The 25,890-nt window shown below is 51.0% G+C and overlaps 2 protein-coding genes across 7 annotated transcripts in view; one reads left to right on the top strand and one right to left on the bottom strand.

The window, feature by feature from the left end:
• LOC135917460 (cysteine-rich motor neuron 1 protein-like) overlaps nucleotides 1-25,890 on the top strand; it is a 179,168-nt gene that overhangs the window by 116,962 nt on the left and 36,316 nt on the right. For both annotated transcript variants that reach the window (XM_065451020.2, XM_065451021.2), the window contains exon 2: nucleotides 1,685-1,799. In XM_065451020.2, coding sequence (XP_065307092.2) covers nucleotides 1,685-1,799 — 115 coding nt within the window. The remainder of the gene's footprint in view (nucleotides 1-1,684; nucleotides 1,800-25,890) is intronic.
• Nucleotides 1-25,890, bottom strand: part of LOC135917461 (nuclear transcription factor Y subunit gamma-like) — a 496,387-nt gene that overhangs the window by 463,951 nt on the left and 6,546 nt on the right. The window lies entirely within an intron of this gene.

Here is a 25,890-nt window from a genome sequence, read left to right as displayed (position 1 = left end):
CTCACAGGGGTCCGCATACGAAGGATGCCGCCGTACATGCGTTTTCTTTTTTGGCACTTTATTCCGAAGTTGCCTCCCACGTCTGCTCAGGGAAGCAGTACCCAGAGGAGGTGCCATGTCTGCGCCAACACCACTCGGCAGCAAAAATATCGCGAGGACACAAGGTACATGTGCGCTGAGTGCAACAAACCACTCTGCGTGGAGCCATGCTTCAAGAACTACCACACGCTGAAGAAGTATTAGTGCAAAAGGAACATTTGAGACTTGCAAAAAATTTTCGTGTGCGCATTCTTCTTGTGTATTTTTCTCGTGTGCACATTGTGTATAACAATGCGCCAATTTTTTAAAAATCTTATAACTTTATTTGCAATTTTTTATTGTTTTTCATGAATAAACAGTCCATATATGCCAACGCCAAACATTTTTTTCTCACTTTACGGTCACCCTAGAAAAATTACAGTAATTTTTTTTCGAAATAGCTCCCTCTGAAAAATTTAAATGTGCAATAAAAAAAATCGACCCTGAGTGGTCGCATGTGGCGAAAAAAATCGACCCTCAAAGGGTTAAGGCAGAAAGCTGGGCCAGTTGGTGGTTATTCGTATAAGGGGACATTGCACTAGCGCGTCAAAAAAGGACACGGACAGGAACATGGAAAAAGACACACCGAACGCTAGTGTGACGACAGTGTGTGTCAAGTTTCAGTATGAACCAACTGGCCCAGCAAGCAGAATTTCTACATCTTTCGCCCTGGTTGGGAAGTACCTTGCCGACTCACGACGAGTAAAAAAGAAGCAAGCGCATTTGCTTTTAAAACGTGGACGTTCACCGACTATCCCAACTCGCAATTCTGCTGCAGCAACTTGCCAACTTTTCCTCAACGGCTTTTCTTCTTTCTGATCACCTTATAAGCGTGCTTTTATCGTTGTTGTAATCGCATGGTCAACAAATTCCTGTGTACTTCACGCACTAGATCATCCTGCGAATGAAATAATTTTATAGTACGCACTACAGGTTATTACTTTTAGTATTCTGGCCAGCCACGTGTTTGACAATCACTGAACCACACAACACGCTCGCCGACTTTCGCTAGGCGAAGAGCACATAACAAAGCATATATCAGAGTTGGGTTGAATTCGCCAAGATTGATGTACAGTCGCGGACAGAATATTATGGACCATGAAATCTAAGAAAAAGCTGAATATCTCCGCAACATCACAACGCAATCTGGTTTTTGCATTTTGGACCTCGACTAGAATATGCTAACAACGTTGTCGTGGGCAGTTTTACTGGTTACTGCTACAGGCTGCTCGGGAATTGAACGTTTTCGGAGATCCCGTGGTCCATTTTATTCTGTCCGCGACTGTACTTGGCTATGCGAAACCGCCTAAAAAATGTGCGAGTTTTACGAGTCGGTAGTACAGTTTTTTTCTTGTTTGTCTAGACGATGCTATATAGTTACACATAACTTGGGCATTCGTTTCCAGTGATGCATGAAGTGCTACACACAGTGCTTCATTTCACGTTGTTGCAAAGCCGTGCCGAACATGCAAGCAAAAAGTACCATGAATGCGCGTGCGTGTTAATCACCTTTACCTGTGCCCTCGGCGTTCCTATCGCGGGACGCCGAGAGAAATGTGAATGCGACTAATTTCCTTCCCAATTTCCGTCTCTCTTGCACTCGCAGAGCGCAACTGCTCGGCCATCGTGTGTCCCGCACTGGTGTCCAAGCCGTGTCCAGAGGACAGCTACGCCCTTCCGTCGCAGGTGTCGCCCAAGAGCTGTTGTCCCATCAGCGGAGGGTGAGTCCGGAACACTCTTTCCCTTCCACGAAGCGCGGACCACGAGGAACGCATTTCGGACGCGTTTTCAGCCCCGCGAGGGGCGTTAAGAGGAAGCTTTAGCTCGGGCCCAACTCCGACGCGGCCTATTCAAATACATGTAAAACGCAAAAACGTTTTTATGAGATAACCGCTGGACCGATTTTGATGAAATTTGCTGCATCTGAAAGAGAAAGTTAAATTCTAGTGACTGTTGGAAGCGGAATTTCGATTTAGGGCTTGAAGTTTCTTAAAACGATTTTCAAATATTTGACCGTTTGAAAAATTTAGAAGCACGAAGTTTACAAATTTGTAGCTCTGCATCAAGAACTGATATCGCGGTTCTGTAAACGGCATCCATTAGATCATTCAAAGCGGACAAATTCAATATATCATTTGACATCCTACGTGAATTTGTTACCTTGGTTACAACGGTTTTGCAAAAGTTGTATTACCCTATGATTAATTTTTTTTTATATTCATGTGTAACACATCAATTTTGTCCGCTTTAGATGTACTATTAGATGCAGTTTACAGAATTGTATTATCATTTTTAGTGGTTGAGTTACAGAGTTGTAAACTTGATAGTTTCGTTTTTGGAAAATTGTTGATTTTTGCAAATTTTTTATAAAAAATTGACGACCTAACTCAAAAATTCGAAACCATCAGTCACTAGATTTCACATTTGTCTTTTAAATGCAACAAACCTCGTCAAATTTGGTGCAGTGGTTGCCTAGAAAAACGAATTCTCCTTTTACATGTATTTAGATAGGAGCACCCGAGCTAAAGCTTCCTCTTAAACACAATGTCGATCGACCCCACCGCATAACGCAGGCACGGCCGCTCGATGCAAAAGCTCACAGTCACTCAATGCAAAAGCACAGAGTGCTTTTGCATCGAGCGGCCGTGACGCAGGTCTCTCCTGACAGATACTCTCGGTAACGCACGCAGTTATGTGTGGGATCACTTGAGGCATAACGTCGTAGCCGTGCTTCCAGGGGCGGGGGCTGCGATAGCGCATGCGCGGCTTGCGCGCCCGGCGCTGGGTGGACGTCACGTGATCTCCTGCGGGCGCGAGCCGAGAAGGCTGGTGCCTTAACGCGTCGAAGGTCACGCGATCCGCAGTTTCGGAGGCGCGCGGCACGGTGAAATGTGTTCACGGGAAGCGGCAGCATGGAACGTTCGCACTGCCGGCGCACCCCACTATACGCGAACGTTGTGACCGCGAGTGTTCGCGAGGCCATCCAACGAACTCTTGACTTCGTGTGCCTTTGGATCACACATGTTTTGTTGGCGAATGCTTACTGCAATTTATACTGCCCCTAAAAACTAGGGCGCCTCGTTAGTCCATGTAATATTCTATTTGCTGCCGCTCTCAATGCATCGCCCTTTGGGCGAAAGAGAGAGAGAGTGAACTTTAATAAGCACCAGCAGTTTAGTCGGCTGGGCCTAGGCCTCCCACGATGGGACATCGAGGTCTTGCCTCTTCGCCGCTTCGTAGGCCTGCTGGGTCGCCCAGAGTTGGTCGTCGAGATGGGAGCTGCGCAGGGCGGCGTGCCATCTCAACGTTTGGGCGAAAGTGCAACTTTTTTTTTCTAAACACCGTATAGATCATATTTGTGAGTTTGCGTTACTCCGTCGACATTCGAGTTTCACATAGGCGTGGGGAGTCTGGCACATCTACAGTGTGCCCGCTATTGCCAGCTTATCACGACAACCCTGAGACGGCGGGCGCCGGTAATATTCGGTGACGTAATGTCTTGTCTATATAGGACGCTGCCCATTGGCTCAAGCCACCTGTATAGCTTCCACTCCGGGGTCGAATTGAAGCGGAGTACAGGAATCACTGTATCACGTACTACGCAACACAACACGAATAACATCGCAGCGAGCCAAGTTTGTGCCGCTGAACATTTAAACCAGCTGCTATACGAGCTTCTTCTTATAAAAACCATGCATATAAATTGTTCGTGTGTATACCATAACAGGGCATCTAATATGCGTTTCTTTTCTGTGACGGGTTTTTATTGTGTTCTTTCTGTATATTTAGTTATCTCGCTTATATAGCCCTTTCTTTAACCTCCTATTTCGTGACGGCAGGCAGTATCAGAACTTCCTCTATACACTGTCACAGCCAACGAACTTCGTATAATCACACCACGAAGCTTCGTATTTAACATACACCACATACCTGCTTCGCGGTCGGATGGCCTTAGTTACGCGTTGTATAGGCTGTCCCACCTAACGTTATCCAAGCTGTTCAACGAAAAAAAAAATAGAAAGATTAAAAGGAACACGGAGCAAGACACAATCCTAACACCTACCTTTCTTCGATCGTCAGACCTGTGACACCTAGCCGCCGCGGTTGCTCAGTGGCTCTGGTGTTGGGCTGCTGAGCACGAGGTCGCGGGATCGAATCCCGGCCACGGCGGCCGCATTTCGATGGGGGCGAAAAAAAACCGTGTGCTTAGATTTAGGTGCACGTTAAAGAACCCCAGGTGGTCCAAATTTCCGGAGTCCTCCACTACGGCGTGCCTCATAATCAGAAAGTGGTTTTGGCACGTAAAACCCCATAATTTTAACCTGTGACACCTGAACACTGCATAGGTTTAATAACTGAATCTTGAGCATCCTCTTTTTTTTTTTTTCGTTTAACAGCTCGGCTAAAGTTGTAGCTGCAGGACTCACGGTAGACGCACAACGCGCTACCACAGCCAACGCTCGCAGGACGGGCGCTAGCGCCGCAGAGAGAAGCCTCGCTCGTCAGGGCCCGCGGGCGTTCAGTATACAGTTCAGCTGTTGTTCGGGGCCACCGTTACTCGCGCTGTCGTTTTTTTTTTCTCTCTCTCTCTCTCTCTCTCTCTTCTTCTCTCGCTCGCATACCACGCGTGTCTGCACTCTCGCACGACACAAGGGCAAGCCGTTCACAGGCTCGATCGCCCAGTCGGCGCCCGCTTTGCAAAAACAAAAAGAATAACAGGCGGGTGGGCTTCCTCTGACAAGCCCTGGCCATGCATGCACGCGGAGTGCGCGCGCGAGCGTTTCCCCCTCGCTCACTACGTCACGTCACGTGACCGAGTCTCGACGCGAGCGCCACTTAGTGTCGCGACTTGCTGTCCGGTGAATGTATGCGTTAAAATTATGTGGCTTCACGTGCGACTTCAAGGGGAGTATACGGTAGCGCGATTAAAAGACGGGACAAAAGAAGACACATAGGGACACACACAGTTAGCGCTGTGTGTGTCCCTATGTGTCTTCTTTTGACCCGTCTTTAAATCGCGCTACCGTACTCCCCTTGAAGATGCGTTACCAACAAGCCCACATTGCAAACCTCGTTCACGTGCGAAAACCCCTTTCTGATTGCGAGGCACGCCGTAGTACGTGGCCGGGACTCCGGGAATTTGGACCACCTGCAGGGGGTTCTTTAACGTGCACCTAAATCTAAGTGCGCGGGTGTTCGTCGCATTTCGCCCGCCATCGAAATGCGGCCGCGCTGTGGCCGGGATTCGATCCCGCGACCTCGTGCTCAGCAGCCCAACACCACATCCGCTGAGCAGCCACAGCGGGTGTGAGTGTGTGTGCTCACTAGTTGTGAGGCCTCGTGTTGTAAACGTTTTCTTGCGATAGCAGTAATGTTATACGGACACTCCAGTCGCGCTCGCCGCGTTGACGGCACGCCCTGGAGATTGCGTGCGTAATGCAGGGACGACGAACAGCGGGTTGACACAAGCTAGATAAGCGAGATGCAATGTACGGCGATACAGGTGTACAGTGAGGTACAGCGTTATGACCAGTGAATGTACTTAGGCAGCAAGGCGGGCTTTTAATATCTGCGGATGAAGGGGGGTGGGGTGGGGCGATAGGAGAAGAGTAAACTATGTGACAATTTTCCTTTTTCTCCAGTAAAATAACGGGGGAAAGGCATCTACAGGAACTGTTAGGGAAAGTACATAAAGAAAAGTAAGAAACAGGAAACGAGAAGAATACAGAAAAGGTATAATAATAAAGTTGCCATACTCTTACTGTTCTTTTTTATGCGGATATGACACGCAGGAGGCTTCAGACAAGAGGCTTTCACGAACCAGTCAAAGACGAACTCGCTTTCTCAAGTAAGGCAGCCAGGATCGCGGGCGTTCACGCACCGAGGCATGTAGTAGTCACACGCATGTAGTCCACACGCTTTCCTAGAACGCTCGAGTGCCGCGCGGCGAAGCAGATACCATAGGAATACTAAAGCCGGTACGTTAAGGAGCGACGCGAATGTGTTGCATTCTTCGTCTCGCAGCGCCCAGCTCAATGCTCTGGGTAAAAATGCGGACACAAGCAGAAATGAGAGCAACTTCAAATGAAAACCCTGTGTAAGCCCAGTGTTGTCCGATCTTGGTTGAATAACGCCCGACCTTGGGATCCGCCTTCCTTACGATACCAGAAGCCATGAGTGGACTATGTGCGTATGTGAATGGACTATGCGAAGTCGAGTTGATAACAGTGAACTGCGAGAAACGCCGTTGTGCAGGAGGCCCCGTAGCGACTGGATTGCCGCATGTGACATCCGGTCCTTTAAGTGCACCCAAAATCGTTGTGCCTCTTCCTTTCGTCAACGTTATTTTTGCTCGTCACATTTTTTTCTCTTTTTTTTTTGAGTGTGTGTGCGCGCGCACGGTGAGACATATGACACGCGAGAGGCCTCAGACAAGTCGACACGAACCAGTACCAAACTATAAATTGCTCTAGCTTATTCTTATTTTTCGTCACCTTTCCATGCACCTACGGCTCCGAGGCGCACGCTTAAAGAATTGTAAATATGGAAAAACGAAAGAGAACTACGAAAAAAAAAAATTACATTTTGATTACACAAAAGTGAACCGGCAAAAACAAGAGATTCTTTTATTTGTTCGTGCGCTTCGCCGCCGCCGCGGAGAGTCGACAAAAGCGCGCCCTCTGAACGACCGAAAAGAAAAGCAAGCGAAAGAGAGAGAGAGAGACAAATGTACTGTGGTGTGGGAAGCAGGCAGGACGCGAAAACGACGGGACGCCATAGATGGCTTTCGCTGCGTATACGTGCTAATGATGCTTCGCACTTCTTCGGCCGCGGCGGCGGCGTCGGATCCGACGCGGCCGGCGCACGCTGTTGAGACGGTAATCTGGGATCGAGAAAAAATAAATAAACGCAAGACAAAAGATAAAAATGCGGGCGAGACAAGAGAGCCGTACACAACGAGAGGCGGCGGCGGCGGCGGCGTCTTTCCACATGGCCGGCGCGCTGACGGCTGCGCCGACTTGGAAGAGGTGCCAGGTATGTTGTGTGCGTGTGTGTATATGTGTGTATATGTGTGTATAATGGAGGGACGGGGGGAGGAGGGGGAGGAAACGGCGGCGCGTGCGTGGTGCGAAGGAAGCCGTTAGCGCGGCCGCTGTCTCTGGATTGTCTGTCCTCGCGCGGTTTCGCAAACGTGCGTGTGAAACGTTGTACGCGCGCATTTGTGTTGCGCATTCCAAGGATACACCGCAGATGACCTTTCTCTCTCTCTCTCTCTCTGTCTGTCTCTGCGTGTGTGTGTGTTACATGTACGCGCACGCGAATGCATGTATGTGTTCTGTACGCGTGTCAACATCGTCTTGACTCTCTCTCTCTCTCTCTGCGTGTGTGTGTGACACCGCACACGCCCTCTCTCTCTCTCTCTCTCTGTGCGTGCGTGTCTGTGTGTTACATGAATACGTGCACGCGTGTGCGTGTATGTGTTCTGTACGCGTGTCAACATCGTCCTGGCTCTCTCTCTCTCTCTCTCTCTCTCTGCGTGCGTGTGTGTGTTACATGTATACATGCACGCGTGTGCGTGTATGTGTTCCGTGCGCGTGTCAACATATGTCTTGGATAGGCGACGGCCAGGTCACGAAGCGTAGAAACCTAAAACGAGGTGCATATACTCGCGCAGAGAGCAGCCGCTCTCATTGGGGGGGGGGGGGGGGTTAGGTAGGAGGGGAGGGGGGAGGGAAACGAGCGTCCCGAGGCCGTGCCGCATGGCGGACCCGTAATTTGCGGCTGCCAACGATCGTTGGCTCCGCCCCATTTCCTCTCGTTTACTCGACAGACGACGCAACGGGCCGAAATAAAGCCCCTCCATCCACGCGCCACCGCCGCTCTCTTAAGTACCGCCAACCGCCTTTTCCCCTCACACCAAATCCGGTTCCGGCATTTCCGCTTCCGGCGTTTCCGGTTCCGGTATGTCCGGTTTTAAGATTTCCGGTTCCGGCGTTTACGCTTCCCGGAGTTGCGCTGCGAGAATTTCCACTGTGATTGCAGACGATGGTGAGACGCCCGTGCTTAGCAACCGGTGCTAATTTGAGTAGCTCGCTCTAGCCATTCCACCAAGCGTCATTCGTGTGCATCTACGTGCTTGCTTGCGTACGCTGCGCCCGCACGCTTTGCCTGTCGTCCCCTTTCTCTGACAAAGTGCGGAGAGCCATGGGCTGGGGCACAACACACGGACATAATTCGCCGTACACATCTGCTCGCGTCCCAACACTAACACAATTCGCCGTACACCTTTGCACGCGTTACAACACGCGCGCACGCACCAATTCACTGCACACCTCCGCTCATATCGCACAAGAAAAGTACACTTGTTTTCACCATGTCACTGAATGCCCTCCACGCAAATTTGAAGTTGTTATATTTCATAGCTTCACGTCATTGCAGTTCTTCACGCAGTGCACCCACTTGGGACGTTCGTTACCTTCGATCTGCCGTACGAGACAAGTTCAACCTCAGAATCAACAGCATAAACTCTATGCGTATGCCGTACAAATTGGCGTCGCGAACTCCTTCACTAAAGTGAAGGAGTTCGCTTTAGGGGATGTGTGCTTCAAAACAAGGAGAATTCAAAGGGGACAAGCTGTTGTATTCCGCTGAAGTAGTAGTTTGCGGTCGCTGTTTTCCAAATGCACAAAAAACGGGAGCGGTCTCCAAGCGTCCAGGCACTACATTCCACTGTACGTTGTTTCTCGTGGCCCAGCCCGTCGCAGGTTGACGCGAAGCAGCGAACACGACCAGATCGCCAATTACAATAGGCTGTGGTTCTTGGATGGAATCGCATCAACAGTTTCAACCGCAGCTGGTGCAATTAAAGCCTCTCCGTAGACGCGAAAGTAAACAACGTTAAAAGCATAACGTCACTTCCACTCGGAACAGGAAGCTGAAGCTACGTAGGTTCCGCTCTACGCCGAAAGCTGAGGGGGTGAGTGGGAGAGGAGCGTGGAGGAGGAGGGTAGGTTGGCGGTACTTAGCCTGGTCGGCGGTGGCGCGTGGATGTAGGGGCTTTAGGCCGAAAGAGCGGAAGGCAAACGCTGTGTGCGCTATAGCGAGAACGTTCCAAGACTCGACCGTCGTCAGCTGCTTGATGACGGGCTCTGTCTCGGTGAGATTACTTCGCGCGCGTTTGTCTGCGAAGCGAAGGCCCACGTTGCACATTGCATCGCAAGGCGCATATGGCACCCGACTGTGACCACTCGCGTGACTGGTGGTCCCTGTCGAAACGAATGTCCCTCGTTCGTCGCGAGATATTTGTCACTTGAAACGCACGTACGCAAGCACCATGTGATTGTTATTATTATATAGGATTATCTTTCACACACTGCGCAAATGCACTTTAACAATGTGCCATTACGAATACCTCGCGGATGTTGCTGGGCGCTCGAACAAACCTTGATTTCGTTCGACTGAGTATTAGTATATTATATCGTGGAAACGTATACAAGCAAGACGGGGAACAAGCAGTCAGTCAGGCTAGCTATTGCCTCCCGAGAAGAGAGCGAGAGAGAGAGAGAAGGGAAGACGGAAAGGCAGGGAGGTTAACCAGACTGAGTCCAGTCTGCTACCCTACACGTGGGGAGGGGAATGGGGAGTGAAAGAGAGAGAGAGAACTTAGGTGTAGGATGTCTGTAGTCGGGCACTCAAGTCTGTTGCCCTCAGGTAGCGAAAAAGCGCTCGAACTGCTTTCTGGGCTAATGAACTGTAAGGCCAGGCTCCCAAGATCTTCGCTTCCGTAAATGGCCTGTCATCCAGTCTATTTAAGGCACACTGGAGAGTCTCACGTTGATTATCGAAGCCAGAACAGTGGCACAGAAGGTGACTGATTGCCTCCCGAATATTACACCACACCTACGCGCTCTCGAATAGCAGGAGAGGAAGAGAAGGGAAAGAGGATACGCGCACAGCACATTACGTCGCACACGGACGCAGCACTAGGATCTAGTCGCCGCGGCTGCGAAAAACTGTGGGGGCGCGCGATCCTTCGAGCTAAAGGTCGCGAAAGAGCCAACCTACACTGTAAAATATTTTACACCCCTTAATGTGAAAAAGGGTGTAAATGTGTCTAACTGTAAATGGTGTAACTGTAAATGGTCTAACTGTAAAGGGTGTAAATGTGTCTAACATTATGTACATTACACCCTTAGGGAGTAATGTACATAATGACACCCTATGGGTGGGCGTTATAGGCACACTTACACCCTTCTTTACTTTTAAGGGTGTAAATTATTTTACAGTGTATTGGAAAACTTGCTCGTCGGGGGACGCGAGAGACCAAACCATGGCCGGAGCAGCGGTGTATTCGAATCGATCACGCTTACGTACCGTGGGACAGAGCGAGGAAAACGGTGGCGCGAATGGTGCACACACGTGCAGACACGCGTACGTACAGAACGCAGGTACGAACAAAATATACCCGGGTAAACATGCACACACACGAAAACATACAGGGAGACACGCGTGCCCCAACACGCGCATGCGCACGAGCAATGAATCTCATAAATGTGCGCGCCCGCACGAACACACACACACACAGAAAGAGCGAGAGAGAGAGAGAGAGAGAGGACGCCTCGCGAAAACAGAGAGAGAGAGAGTGAGAGAGAGAGAGAGAGAGAGAGAGAGACGCCTCGCGAAAACACAGAGAGAGAGAGAGAGAGAGACGCCTCGCGAGAACAGAGAGAGAGAGAGAGAGACGCCTCGCGAAAACACAGAGAGAGAGAGAGAGAGAGGACGCCTCGCGAAAACACACACACACAGAGAGAGAGAGAGAGAGAGAGAGAGAGAGACGCCTCGCGAAAACAGAGAGAGAGAGAGAGAGAGAGAGGACGCCTCGCGAGAACAGAGAGAGAAAGAGAGAGAGAGAGAGAGACGCCTCGCGAAAACACACACAGAGAGAGAGAGAGAGAGAGAGAGACGCCTCGCGAAAACACAGAGAGAGAGAGAGAGAGAGAGACGCCTCGCGAAAACACAGAGAGAGAGAGAGAGAGAGAGAGAGAGAGAGACGCCTCGCGAAAACACACAGAGAGAGAGAGAGACGCCTCGCGAAAACACACACACAGAGAGAGAGAGAGAGAGACGCCTCGCGAAAACACAGAGAGAGAGAGAGAGAGAGAGACGCCTCGCGAGAACACAGAGAGAGAGAGAGAGAGAGAGAGGACGCCTCGCGAGAACAGAGAGAGAAAGAGAGAGAGAGAGAGACGCCTCGCGAAAACACACAGAGAGAGAGAGAGAGAGAGAGAGAGAGAGACGCCTCGCGAAAACACACAGAGAGAGAGAGAGAGAGACGCCTCGCGAAAACACACACGCACACAGAGAGAGAGAGAAAGAGACGCCTCGCGAAAATAAGGTATATGTTAACGGGAGCCGCTTCTTCTCGTGGTCAGAACGCAGCTCCTCCCGCGCGCAAACCGTGCTCGCGACGCGAGAACTGCGTATACGCACTGCAGATAACGCGTCTCGCAGCAAAGTCTCTCGGCTCGTTTCTGCGCACCGACAGGAACGGCGCTCGCTCGCACGCTCGCTGCACGTGCAGCGACGCGTAAAACACTCCTCCCGGCCGAGCAGGAACAGCAGTAGCAGCAGCGGCTTTGGCGGCGGCATTTTTGCCGGCAAACGACGAGACGCTGCGGAGCGCAAACACCGGCGCCGTCTTCGTCGTCATCATCGCGAGAGAGCGCCCACACGGCTTTCCTCGTTGCCGTCCGCTGAGCACACGGTTTCATCCGCACGCGTGTACCGCATAGACGCGTGTTTAACGGCCGCCCTTACTTTCGCCAGGTACGGGGCGCGTGCCAGCCGTGGCTCCGTTGCTATACGTACTATAGCCGTCCTCTTAAAATGGAAACCGTGACAAATATCGTCCGCTTTGCCCTGAGCTAAACTCAATCACCCCGCTGCCTTGTTTATGCGCATCGGTACATATACATGGGGACAGCGCGAAAAGAAGAAAGAAAAGAAAAAATTGGCAAGAAGAGAGAACACGGACGCGAGCTTTTTTTATAGCAACGCTTTTTACATTGAAAAACAACAAACATTTATATCACACACACACACACACACATTATATATATATATATATATATATATATATATGTACGTGAAGCTGCACCAGCTAGCAGTCACAATCGTTTAGGTTCAGCACCAAAAGAAGAACGTAACAGTGCAAGCCGTCGTCAACCGTCGTCTGACCACGTGACCACGAAACTACCAACTCCTTGTCGTCTGTATAGGTAGGCGCGTTTCTCGACACAGACTGAAGAAATAACTTCGCCGCGGGCCCTGATATATAGGAGAAAAACAAGATATCTTCTGAAGTGGTCATGTTCTTCTGTTCACACCCTCAGGACTGGAAAAATATTTAAAAAGTGACAATAGGACGACATTCCTCTTTCTTGCGGCGAAACCAAGACTCTGCGAGAGGCTCCTCGTAATCTGGTCGACTCCTCCCCGTCCCCTTCCCCAAGCTCTTCGTGCTTAAATATAGCCGCGGCAATTAGACGCGTCTCTACGGTAGCACGCATCCATCGTCGGCACTACAACTGCCATCCAGATGAGGAAAGAAAAGAAACAAAGGGGGCAGCAACAGTGAGGAGCAACTGCTTGCGTCTCCGATCCCCCAGAGACTCACCACCGGCCTGCCAACAACTCTCTCGAGCGAAACAGCAGCTGCAAGCAGCGCGCTACGTGGAACTCTCTCTCTCTCTCTCTCTCTCTCTCTCTCTGTGTGTGTCTCGAGTCGTTACTCAAGCCTCCGCGTGAGCTCTCTCAAAAACTCCACCCCCCCTCCACCCTCCGTGGAAGGAAGATGTGCAACGGAGCGCAGAGGTAGCGAGATGTATACAATTTTAAACGCGTTGCAATCGCAGAGCTTCTTACTGAGATTACTCTGGGGACACTCTGGAGCTAAATGTCTGCAATTAGACCCAAAGTGCTGCAAGCTGCAAGGTTTAAACTTTATTTGCGTGTTTCTTCAAAATACCGGCCTAAATACGAAGATGCCGTCTATAGAATTGGTGCGAACCTTCAAACGTGCGCTAAACTGTGCCCTTTCCCTCCCTGCCCTCTTTTCATCCCTAAACCCCTCCCCCACTGCAGGGTAGCAAACCGGACCTGCGTCTGGTTAACCTTCCCGCCTTTCCTCTCTCCTATTTCTCTCTCTTTCTCTCTCACTCTCTAGCCTGTTAACATCAGCATCATCACTTTTGTGCTACCTGTACACACCATGATCATATGTATTTGTTCCTTCTTTTTCCCTTTCCCGCCCTGCTCCTCATCCTAGAGCCTTTCTGTCCCCGATCCCTTTCCCCGTGCAGAGTAGCATGTAGGCTCCTACATATGCGCCGGCACAATTCTGCACCTATACTCGACTCCCGTTAATGCCACCCTTGCGGAAACCGCAAGTTTTGGTCGTATTAACCGAAGGTCGAATTAACAAATGGCGGTAAAATGAGCGGATTCCAACCTTCTTTTTTATATACCTTGAAGTAGTCTGCGATCGTCAGCAGATTACATCGATAGAAATTACAATAAGTGCACAGGTATCCGTCCGTCAGGGACCCGCAGCCCTCGACATTATCGCAGGTGTTCACGAAATTATCGAAAGAAACTTATCGTTCAGGGCAAAGTGCAAGTAGTCATCATCACTGGAGGTCATGTTACTGCCGTCACTGTCGTCACCTGTGGAAGCGGTAGGGTCGTCTGCAGATTTTGTGTGTTTGCGTTTGCGTGTGTGTGTGTGTGTGTGTGTGTGTGTGTGTGTGTGTGTGTGTGTGTGTGTGTGTGTGTGTGTGTGTGTGTGTGTGTGTGTGTGTGTGTGTGTGTGTGTGTGTGTGTGTGTGTGTGTGTGTGTGTGTGTGTGTGTGTGTGTGTGTGTGTGTGTGTGTGTGTTTTAAGCTTTTAGTAACCGCTGTGTGCATGAAGGAGCATCGATGGGGGTCGAATTAACTGAAGCGGCATGCTCTCATGTTCGAACTAAACGAGTTTGCAGCCATAGCGATTATGGTTTCTTGTGAGGAATTCCCAATGTTTTCGAATTAAGCGAAAATTCGGATTAATCGAGGTCGAATTAGCAAGATTCGACTGAGCTTTCTCTCTCTCACGGTGACAATGACGTGCAGTACACATTACTGCCTAAACTCCACACGCCTTTTTCGCTTCAAACTGCCTTGCGACTTTAAAACTATCTTTTTGAGCAAAATGTCGTGTTATTGAAAAGAAACAATTCGCAATTAAGTGCGCCTGCGTAGAAACTTGCTCCTCCTTGTGCGCCTGGAAAAACATTATTTAGAAATTTTGAAAGATCAAGCGCAATAAATAGCACCAGTAGAACGTCGAAGCCACAAAGCAAAAATATTGGACAAATCCAAGTACTATCCAGTACATCGTTGCCATGGTATGGCTGCATGACCCGCCAGCGCCATAGTAGCGCCATTTAGTAGAAAACTTAACGCGCCAGTAACACCATCTCGCGTCGCTGCGTGTAACCACAGCTTTAAGCGACCACGGCGTGGAACCTCGGTCGGCGGTGCAGTTATTGGCCCAATGTATGCCCAAGGTTGGTTCGCACTGGCTTCACTCGGCTACAACGTTGGCGCAGCATGGGGATTCCAAGCGCCTTATTTCGAAGTGCTAAACTTGGCAACTAGCTATTTCCGACGTACAACGCCTTTACATATGCTGCATGTCGGAAATGCACAAATACGCCGGAGGCACGTTCCACGTGCTCGCCCCCCCCCCCCTCCCCTCGCGTCACATTCCCGTCGAACGTGTTCGGTGCCGTCAGAGCCGCGCACACAATATCCAGGTTGTTTCCGCGTTGCAGTCCCTCGCGGAAGCGTCAGTTTGCGCTGTTGGCGTCGTAAGTCGTAATCTGCATGGAAGAGGGCGAACTGGCGTTTACATATGCGTTTCCGTCTTTCAGGAACAGGCTGCGTCCGCGATAGACCGGTACTTTGGACGCAAAGACACGTGATCGAGCCTTCACGAAACCCAGACGGTTCGCGTGCTATATTTAAAGAAAGCTTCACGACAGCGTTCTTTGCTGCTCGCGCCGCCTCGTTCACGCAGCACCGAGCCAGCCACCGCGCGTTGGATTGGTAGCGTGCTATACGCTGCCCTGCGCATGCGCAGGACGCGCATTACTCGCGCCGACCGCAGCACGCCGGTGTCACAAAACGCGGAGAATGGCAACTGGCTCCAGCTCTCCACCGTAAGTGTCGAGGTGGAGAGCGGTAGGCGCATTACTCGTGTCCACTCTCTCCCTGTGATCTTTGTTTTCCCCTTTCCCATTCCCCCGGTGTAGGGTAGTCAACCGGACGTTATTCTGGTTACCCTCCCTGCCTTCTGCTTTTCTCTTTCCTCCTCCTCCTTCACCCCAGCGTGCGAGTGTCGCAGAAGGTGGAGAATTCTAATTGGCTCCACTCTCCACTTCAAGAGTCACGTGAGGCAGACAGTGGCGTCCACGACTGAGTGCGAGATAAAGTTTTTGAGACAGGTAAAGTATACTGATTTACAGTGGAGAGAGAGGAACAAAGTGGAGAGAGATGTATATGAAATGGAGCGGCATATGAAGGGGAGACAGACATTAAGTGGAAGAATATATATAATATGGAGAGAGATATATATCTTAGTTTGCTGTAGCGCAAGCTGAACAAGGACAACAGAAAAGCACATCTGGCACACACAGCGCTAACTTTCAACAGCACTACAGCAAAGTAAGAAAGGCCATACCAACAAGCCCCTATAGGTATCCTTAGAGATATATAAAGTGGATGGAGTTCTATACAAAGTGGAGGGATATATATACAAAGTGGAGGGATATATATACAAAGTGGAGAGATGGGTAAAGTGGAGAGACAGACAAAGCGGAAATACAGACATAAAGTGGAGATAGATATGTAAAGTGGGGGCCGTATCCGAAACGGACGCCGAAAGAGCCGCAGAAACACACACGAGTGGCCGCTGTCGCTGCCTTCCGCGTTGTTCACGCCGACCACAGACAGAACAGCCTCCTCCTCCTCCTCTTCGCCAGCGCGAAACTCTCCACGGGGCTCGTAAAGATGCCAGCGGCCGCGCAGACACAGCAGGTGAACTGCGAGCCACGGACAAACAACGCTCGCTCGCCTGCTACCGCAAGGAGAGAGAAACCAAGCTGGGGGCGTCACGCTCGAGCAGAGACAGCTAGAGACAGCATGCCATGTGTAGCTGTACGCACCCTCTCCCCGCTAAAACCGTGCAGCACCGCCAGAACCGGAGGGCAAACTACAGGGAGGGGGGGGGGGGGCGAGGCGAGTTCGCGAAGCCGTTCGTATTTCTCTCGGGAATAGACAGCTTTAGCGCGGCAGCGTCAATGCGTTAGAAAAAAAAAAAGATCTGCGGATACCGCGCGCTGTGGGAATCGGTTTAAGCGAATATTTTATCGATATTAATTTTGTGAAGAACGGCGTTGCATGCAGCTTAGATACCTCAAACAATTTCAGACCGCACGACCCAGGTGGACAGTGTATGTCGAGCGAGGCGGTTCCCAGCAGAGTTCCGCCGTGCTCGACGTAAACGTGTCGCCCTCGATCGTACACGTGACACGTATGACGACGAACGCGCGGCGAGAACGGCATAGCGATACAAACCTTTTTTGACCTCGTCTATTCCTTCGGAGAAAAATAGGTGTAGCCGGTAGCGTCTAACAGGCGCCAAGATCTCCTTGCGTACAGTTAATAATGGTCGAAATCACTACGACAAAATCACGATGGAACGACCACAACCCCACGTTGACGACTATAGTCGTCAACGACCACTCTGTGACGACAGTATAGGATGACGACGCTGGTATAACAGCCACTGCATGACGACCACGGGGTGACGGTGGTGCAAGGACGATGGCGTGACGTCATTGGAGTGCCGACAATGACTTGACGTGGACAGCGTGACGACGACGTGGTGCCGATGCTGGAATGATGACGTTTTTACGACGGCGACTTCGCGAAGACGATGGTGTGACAAAGGGAATGACGGAGCTGGAACGGAGGCGACGTCACCACAACGGCACGGCGACAGTGGAACGTCATCGTCATCAGCCTGGCTACGCCCACTGCAGGGCGAAGGCCTCTCCCATACTTCTCCAACAACCCCGGTCACGTACCAGTTGTGGCCACGTCGTCCCTGCAAACTTCTTAATCTCATCCGCCCGACAGTGGAATCACTACGACACAAAGACTATACGATGGAACGACCACGACGGCAAACCTGCGATAACAATGAAACGACGCCGATGGAATGAGAGCGACGGTTCGAAGACGGCGGCGTGGTGACGACTATTTGACAATGAATGCAGTGACAGCGACAAAGCTGAAACGGCGGAAAAGGTGACCATGACATGATCGCGATGGAGCGATCACAATGGCACGAAAGCGATGAAATGACGGCGGCGGCATGGCTATAGAGAGTATTACCGGATGAGCGAAAGCGCAAACGTAAACGGCCTGCATGGTGCAGCCACCAGGTGGCGCAGAGCTCAACCAGGCATTAACCCAGTGCATTTTTACTCCGCTGCTGGTGTAAATTTTCGGCAGCGGAGTAATCATGTTGCTGCCGAAAATATAGCAAAATATAGCACGCTCTATTACTGCAACATTAGCCGTGTTTCGTTGAGCCTCGCGCCACCAGGTGGCTGCACCACGCAGGCCGTTAACATATATGTACCTTCGCTCATCCGGTAAAACGCCCAGTCCGCTCGTGTTTAGCGGAATATCGGTCACGCTAGAACTCTCTAATGACGACGTTTTGGAACTGGCGTCCGCGCTCACGTGCATCACTTGCCGTCGCGAGCCGCCTCAATCCACGCTATTATATATCCAGCGCTTCTTCGCACTATACCCGCAACTGGCCAATCGGGCCTCCCCAATTCGCGCTATACCCGGTGTTTGTTAGCACTACGTCCGGTATACCGTGGGGCCGACTTAATCGCACTATCTCCTTTGTTTGCTTGCACTACCTCCGGTATACCGGCCAGTCGTGCAAGACAGATGCCAGCAGAGACAACGACTGTACTATGACGACGACAACTACTTTACTTTCAGTGTGAACCACGTATTCGGAAAGAGCTAATCGACAAGACGGCAGCCGGCAGCAGCGGGGGATAGTCGGAAGGAAGACGCAAAGAAAAAACTTCGCTTTGAAAAAAAGCACCGGATCGGCCGTGAGCGCGAAAAGGATCTCCGCAAGGCACGCGCACAGCAGAGCGGAACGAAGGAGCCGGCCGGCATGCAGCGCCCGCTAGGCGAGCTCTCGACAGAGGAAGGCAACAAGCTGTGAACGCGAGGCTGCATGCTGTTTGTGTGCGCATGCGCGCGCAGACAGAAGATTGGAGGAGATAGCGGCTGCACAGACTCCGAGCGTGCAAATAACGTTTCCGCCCGAGAGAGAGAGAGAGAGAGAGAGAGACAAAAGGTTTCAGAGAGCCGCGTCGCTGCGCGCAGCAGCAAAAACACGCAGACGGTCAGTAGCCCTTTTTTTTCTTTCCACAACCCTCGTGTTGACTCGACCTCAGCTCAACTCGAGCTCTGAGCGGCTTCGAATGACCCGCAAGCGTTGCAGAATGCGCGACTCTGTATCGCACACACACGGATGGTATGTGTCAGCGGCGCGAGCTGAGCGGAACGGAGGGAGCTGCTGCTTCGTGCAGCGAGCCGCAACTGCACAAGGGACACAGACTTAGCATCGCCGAGGCGTACGTAAACTCCTAAAGAAGAAAAAAAAAGGAGGCTGTATTCCCTACCTAGTTATCACAGCATTTATTACGTTGGTAATAACTGCACTCGGTAACGGTAGGGTTAGTAACATGACTAGCTAAGCAAGCTAGTCACTGTTGCTATAATGGGACTCGTCCTCCGAATTTCATACGCAGTTAGCGCCACTGGACACAGTTTCCAGCCCATAAACGCGTTTCTAGCCTCTAACGCTTTGGGTTATGCCAAAGTGGGTGCGATGTATGCGTCACAGGTTAGGATGTGCGAGATTTCATTGTTAAACCGCTAAAACCGGAGTAATTGACAAGATATACACTGTCCGAATATGACGACGGCACTGACATCCAACTTGTTTGCCACGTATTCCCAACGCGTGCCAGCTCGCGTTAACGTTTTGACGCGGGGGGGGGGGGGGGGGCAGAACCACCGCTACTCATAGTCGAGGCGCAGTAGAATACGGCAGAGAATTAGACGGCGTGAGGAAACTTAAAGAAATTTGCAGGCTTAAAAAGACGTCGACTGGCACCTTCTTGGAGAGGGATCCGTCTCGGAGAGGGCCGACGATATATGATCGCGGTGGTGGTGAACACTACGTAGTATGTAAAGAGTGCCAGTTGTACGTCTAACTTTTTTTTTTAGTACGTTCGCTTTTATAGTGGTTGCCGTCTTGTGGAGTGTCTACATACGACACACACAGACACATGCACGCACGCATCGATCAACCGTGGAACCCCCCCCCCCCCCCGGCCTTTTCTCATACGCTCAGTGACGTCTCGGCTTCTTCAGTCATCCTTTAGGCGGCATGCGACCAAAAAGGACCCGCGCGTCTCTGGTTCCTGGGAACCGCCAGAGGCTTCGGAGCGCCGTCACAACTCTTTCCGCTGCCGGAGCTTCTGCCGGCGGGTCACGGTCGACGACCACCAGTCTTTTGTCCTCCAAGTCCTCTGTCCTCCCCTCCCCCCACTCCCCCCGAAGCCGTGAATGCATTGCGCGCTCAACAGGCCGGGAAACCCTGCCTGAAATAAGGATAACAAAAAAAAGAAGCAGCAGTAGACGGTGCTTGTTTCTTCTTCGAGGCTACAGCAAGCGACCGACAGGAACGATGGAACGACAAAAAAAGAAAAGAGTGAAACAAAGGCGAAAGAGACGAGCAACGCACGGCCAGTAACCAAAAGCTCGAGGATAAGGAAGAAAGAACGAACAAAATTAAACGAGGTAGAGTGTTTATATGAGAGGATGACTTCTAGACAAGCCAAGCCAAGACGCGCGAGCGGGCGGGCGGGCGGGCGCCGCTCACCCGTAACGGTCCCGGGGCATTAGGCACGTAAAGAGATATACGACACGCTCTACGGTATACGTGCCCCCTCCTTGACACGGGGTTGCGTCGTTGGGAGAAGCGCGGTGGTGTGTGTGTGTGTATAGGTGCACAAGGCGGCACCGCGACGTTGGCCCGCCTCTCGAGGAACAGGACGAGGTCCCCCCCCCCTTTTTTTTTAATGTCCCGTCGTTTCGCACTTCTTTATTATACACATCATCATCATCATCATCATCATTACCAGCCTATTTTATGTCCACTGCAGGACGAAGGCCTCTCCCTGCGATCTCCGATTAGTCCTGTCCTGCGCCAACCGATTCCAACTAGCACCCGCGAATTTCCCAATTTCATCGCACTACCTAGTCTTCTGCCTTCCTGTACTGCGCTTCCCTTCTCTTCCTACCCATTATGTAGCCCTAATGGTCCAACGGTATCTAACCTGCGCGTTACGTGACCTGCCCAGCACCATTTTTTTCTCTCCATGTCAATTTGAATAGCCGCTATACCCGTTTGCTCTCTGACCCAAAGCGCTCTCTTTCTGTCTCTCAAGGTTATGCCTAGCATTCTTCGTTCCAGCAACATGTTTCTAACCCACACTCCTTTCTTTAAAGATACACTAACGACGGTTATTAAGTTGAGTTGTACTAGTAAGTTAATGCTCCTGCAAACTGCTCCATAAAAGTTAATAACAACATAACGAAAGTGGCGACACTACCGGGAAGCTTCCGCGCCAGTACGCCGTGACGTCACGGATTTCTAAAAATTCTAAACCCGTTTATACTTCGCAGAAAAAAAACACGAATAATTTAGTTCGACGCTCCGCCCAGGAAACCGCACTCTATCGGCGCTGTGTGCTACAAAGCATAGTTCCCTAGAGAAAGAAACACAGATTTAAAAAAAAATACAAGAAAAAAAGAAACTTCTACGTGGTGACGTCACTAAAATGAGCTAACGTAATTGGTTAGCGTGACTTCTAGAAATCCACGAGAAGCCAGCGAGAAGACGACGATCCCGCCGCAGCTAGAGGCTGCAACGAGGAGTTATGACCAAGATACACAACTAAAGGCCGTCCAGCAGGTCTCGGCAGCTCTAGAGAGGCAGCAACCTCGCGAAACCGAGGAGAAGGAGGGCAGCACCCCCAGGAAGGGGGCGGCGGCCCTCTCGGATCCGCGGAAGTAGCGAGGAACCAAGACCTCGAGGAGCACAATGCACGAGACTGACGTAGTGGCCGCGTCGCGGTAAAAGCTTGTCCTCCCTGCGTGGAGGGAGCCTAACCGACTCTGCAGGCATTTCCACTAAAGTTGTTCTCGCTCTCTCTCTCTCTCTCTCTCTCTCTTAGCGTGACTGGCGTTCTTATACGCTGTCACCGACGGTATATAGTTAAACGTCCGCGAAGCGGGGGGGGGGGGGGGGGGGGCTGCATTGTATTCAAAAGAAACCGTAAGACCTAAAACTTTCCTTCGTCACAACGACCGCAATACGAGAAAGTACTATTCTCTTTATTTTTAATTTGTGATGTCACACTGCCGTATATCAGCGCTGGGATTCCACCGTGACGTCTGTGAAAAATGGAAGGTCGACCTCTGTTTCCCCAGCTAGTCCCCGACTAGTAATAGTTAATAACTCTCTTCCGCCAAAGAGGATGATAATGGAGCCTTGAAACAATGGTTTGCGTGTATAACATAATTTAGCGTCGGCCTTCATACAGCGTACCTTTTAAGACGTCGGATAAGCGGCTGCGGGGCGACGAAGTACGTGACAGGGAGCGCGAGATAAACGTACACGCGTGAAAATCTTTGGAGATTGCCCGGGACTGTCGAGTAGCTCTGTGTACACACTACGTGAGGTTATGTCAATCGATGCCGATTGCGCCGCGAGAAAGTGCACGGCAGATCGGGTACATCGATAAGCTCTCGCCTCGACGATGAGAGTGCCGACGAAGACCGCGGAAAGATTAAGAAGACCGGCTCGGCCGCCCGCTGTTATCGGTGGAGTCGCCTGATACCACAATGAACTCGCGAAACCGTCTCCCTCAAGTGCGATCTTTAGAAGAACACGGCAATGTGCTACAGGCGTTCTCTTGTTGGACGAGAGAGAGAGAGAGAGACACTGGCAGTTTCAGCCCGAACACTGAGCTCTGAAAGCGAAAGCAAGGCTTAGCGTGGCGCGTTTCGGAAAGTTGGCGTGCATACCGACAGCCTGAACTGGTGGACTGGGCGGAAAAGGCCGAGCAGGCCCAGGGCCTTACTTGAGCCCAAACCCTCAGCCCCCACGTCCCCCTTTACCCTTTCCCCCTTTCAATAAAGTTTATCACCACCACCGCCAACGGCATTCCAGCAGGCGTCACAGCTCGGTGATCGAAGCTCGAGATGGCAGAGCGAAGGAACACTGTCGGTGTCCCGTCAGCGCCCATAGGAAGGCTTCGATGTTTCCTTGACGTTTATTCACTTGTACGTTCCACTTAGACCAGCGAATCAGGCGCCACGGTTTGGTGATTGGCATGCGACTTGCTCGGCAGGAACGCAAATAATGTGCCCGCACACAGCACCAGCAGCGCGGAAGCCAGAATGCCGCCGCCCTGGCTCCGGCAGAGCTGATTGAGCGCGCCCTGACGGTACGTCTACTCGCACTTCGACCGCGTTTTGAAAGCAAACGCACTGCGCGTTTTTTTTTATTGTTGTTGTTTCCGGAGAGACCTTTCTAAACCACCAAGCGCGGTCCGCGCATGCGCATCGATGCCGTGACAGCACGGCAACGCCAACAGCGAAAGACGTGCCTCGAACGATTTCGCGTAATTGATTTCGCAGTAGTAATTAGCACCTGCCTCCAGATTGCAGCGACTATAACTGCGTTAACTCAATTACTCGAACCATAAAACCGTACAAACCATATCGGCATAGTAACTTTCCCCCTTCCTCATGCACGCATTTACTGGCAACGTTCGCCGTTACCGTGGGAACGATCTCGCTTAAGCGCACACGCATGAAAACCCGTTGGCCATATAGAGGCAAGCGCACGCGCGTGCAAAGTGAAGGAAACCGCAAAGCGGGCTTCACCTCATGGAGCCTCCTATTGCGGAGAAGCCAGCTCTGACGAACTCTTGCGTCTGAGGTTGCAATGTTACACGGCAACGCTGCTTCGGTGCGTACAGCCGCCCTGATTTTTAATAATATAGCGCGAGCGTCGACTGAACTGCTGGTGAGCGCCTTATATATAACGGCGATAAGCGTGCAACAAGAGCGTGCAACAAGGCGAGTGCAACAAGGCAACAAGGCTCGTGCGCGAACTCTCGCCTTGTTGCACGCTTATCGCCGTTATAAGGCGCTCACCAGCAGTTCAGTCGACGCTCGCGCTATATTATTAAAAATCAGGGCGGCTGTACATATGCTCAAGGAGAAGAGAAATATCCCGATCCCCCCACATTCTGTGAGAATATGTTTACCCAATGGCTTTTTTTTAATCGTTTTTCTTTCTTTTCGTCCGCGCTTGCGAGGCACGCTGCGCTATTCTTATAAACTATTTGCAAGTCTAGAGCACATGACGAAGTTGGACTCGTTTTCACCAGGAGGAGGCTCAACGTAAAAGTGCGGCGCCTCAGCGATGTCTGGCACGTACTACACAAACCATAGTCGCACAAGTCACATTCGTACACGCCGAACCGGACGGACTCGTCCCACACCAAGTGTTTCTCGACGCATACAATTGCTTGTACCCGTAAACCCGTAAATTGCACCCGTAAACCGGCGTTGTGCACACACCACTGCTGTCGTCTCAATGTGCGCTACACCCAATCGACGACACCCCGAGCCAGGCCCGTCATCAACGCTCCCAACTCTACATCGGTGTACTCTATTCGAATGTGTGTGCGCACGTGCTGGAAAGTACGGAGAGAGAGAGAGAGAGAGAGAGAGAGCAAGGACAGGAAAGGCAGGGAGGTCAACCATAAGAGCACCCTGTTTGCTACCCTACACTGGGGGCGGGGAAAGGGGAATGTAAAGAGGAAAAAGGGGAGAGAGTAAGCACTGAGTGCGTGTGGGGGGGACACTATAAACGGTCTCTTAAGCAGGTGCACTTCAAGTATTGCACTAGTGCACGAATCGCTTTTCGTGCCGGTGACGGGTGTGGCCACGGTCCGAGTATCTTTGACTCGGTGAACGGTCCAGTCGGTGTGAGGTTGCCCGCAGAGAGAGGCGTTGTACACCGTAGCCAGGGCAGGTACACAATAGGTGCTCGACGGTTTCCTCGCACCCACAGGAGTCGCACAACGACACCAATTTAAGCGTTCTGGCAGCTGCTGTAACGCTCTTTCTTTTCTTCTACGTCGCCTCTTTTCTGCGGATGGAAAGGCATCCGCGGAATCCGCCACGCGTATCCGGAGGGCCGCGGGAACGGGGGGGAGTGGGAGGTTATCTCTTCCAGAGGGGACCGCGGCGTTCACCCCGGTTTGGCTTCCGAGAGACGCGTTGACAAGTTACGAGCGCCCCCGTTACAAGGGTCGCTGTTTGCATTCGAAGATAGCGCAGCGAGAACGCGGACAGAGCGGAGATAAGCGACGATGGACAGCCGGCTGCCCTGACGAGCCACTGGACGCGGCTTGTGCGTGTAACCGCGTCGAGTTACAAGTGTGCGCCTGCGAAACTGACGGAAAAGTCGCTAGGATATATATATATATATATATATATATATATATATATATATATATATATATATATATATATGTAGAGAGAGAGAGAGAGAGAGAGAGAGAGAGAGAGAGAGAGAGTATTCGTGACTTGTATAACGATTATGTTGCTCTTCTACATCGATGTTCTTGTCGAGGGTGGCAATAAAATCGAGGGATGGATATCAGAAAACTAACCTAACCGAGGCAACAATGTGCGCACAAACATAAAAGAAAATGGAAACGATAAATCGACTTACACGTGAGCGTGTGTGCAAGGTAGCGGCGAAATTGTTAAGAAAGGGAACATCCAGAATGCTTTTGATGAGTTTTTTGCTCTTGTTTTTGTTTCTGTTGGTACATATAAAATGGTTATGTATGACAAAGCAGGCAAGTTTCTTTTTTTTTTCAATATAACGGTCATACGACGCATGAAAGGATTCGTGCAATGTGACAGAAACCATTGAGGACGCTTATGTGTAAAGCGCCATATATATATATTAAGAAAGTGCCTTTGCGGAAAGATACGAAGCATACATGCAGAAACATCCACGAATAGCCGCATTAAGCGCTTGCAATTATCACCTACGGCCTCGGTGAAAGCACAGTCTAGCGTAGAAATGCAATAGCCGCCGCGACAAGCCACATCAGCAAATGAGTGGCCAAACATGGCCGCCCGGAATATAGTCATATAATGTACGCCGCTATAATCGCGATCGAAACGGGAAGAGGCCAAAATGGACCCACACCCAAGATATATTCCAAGCTCAAAGTAAGTAAGCAAATATACGCCGCTGGGAGACCAGTATACACAAAATAGCACTCCACTGAAGAACGTTGACCGACGTCACGATAGAGTTAGGCCGCTTTAAGAGTTACCGACCGGGTAACCGGCTATCCACTGTACAGTGTGCGGGAGGAACGAAAAAAAAAAAGGAAGCATGAATAGACGGAAAGACAGGGAGGTTAGCCAGTTCTCAGACCGGTTGGCTACCCTGTGCTGGGCCGGGAAAGGAGGTAAGGTGAACAAAAGATGACAGAAAAGA

The sequence above is a fragment of the Dermacentor albipictus genome, chromosome 7 (genome assembly GCF_038994185.2).
Source record: "Dermacentor albipictus isolate Rhodes 1998 colony chromosome 7, USDA_Dalb.pri_finalv2, whole genome shotgun sequence".
Classification (NCBI taxonomy): Eukaryota; Metazoa; Arthropoda; class Arachnida; order Ixodida; family Ixodidae; genus Dermacentor; species Dermacentor albipictus.
Note: the sequence above shows the minus strand (reverse complement) of the source record. Positions and strands in the feature narration are given on the sequence as shown.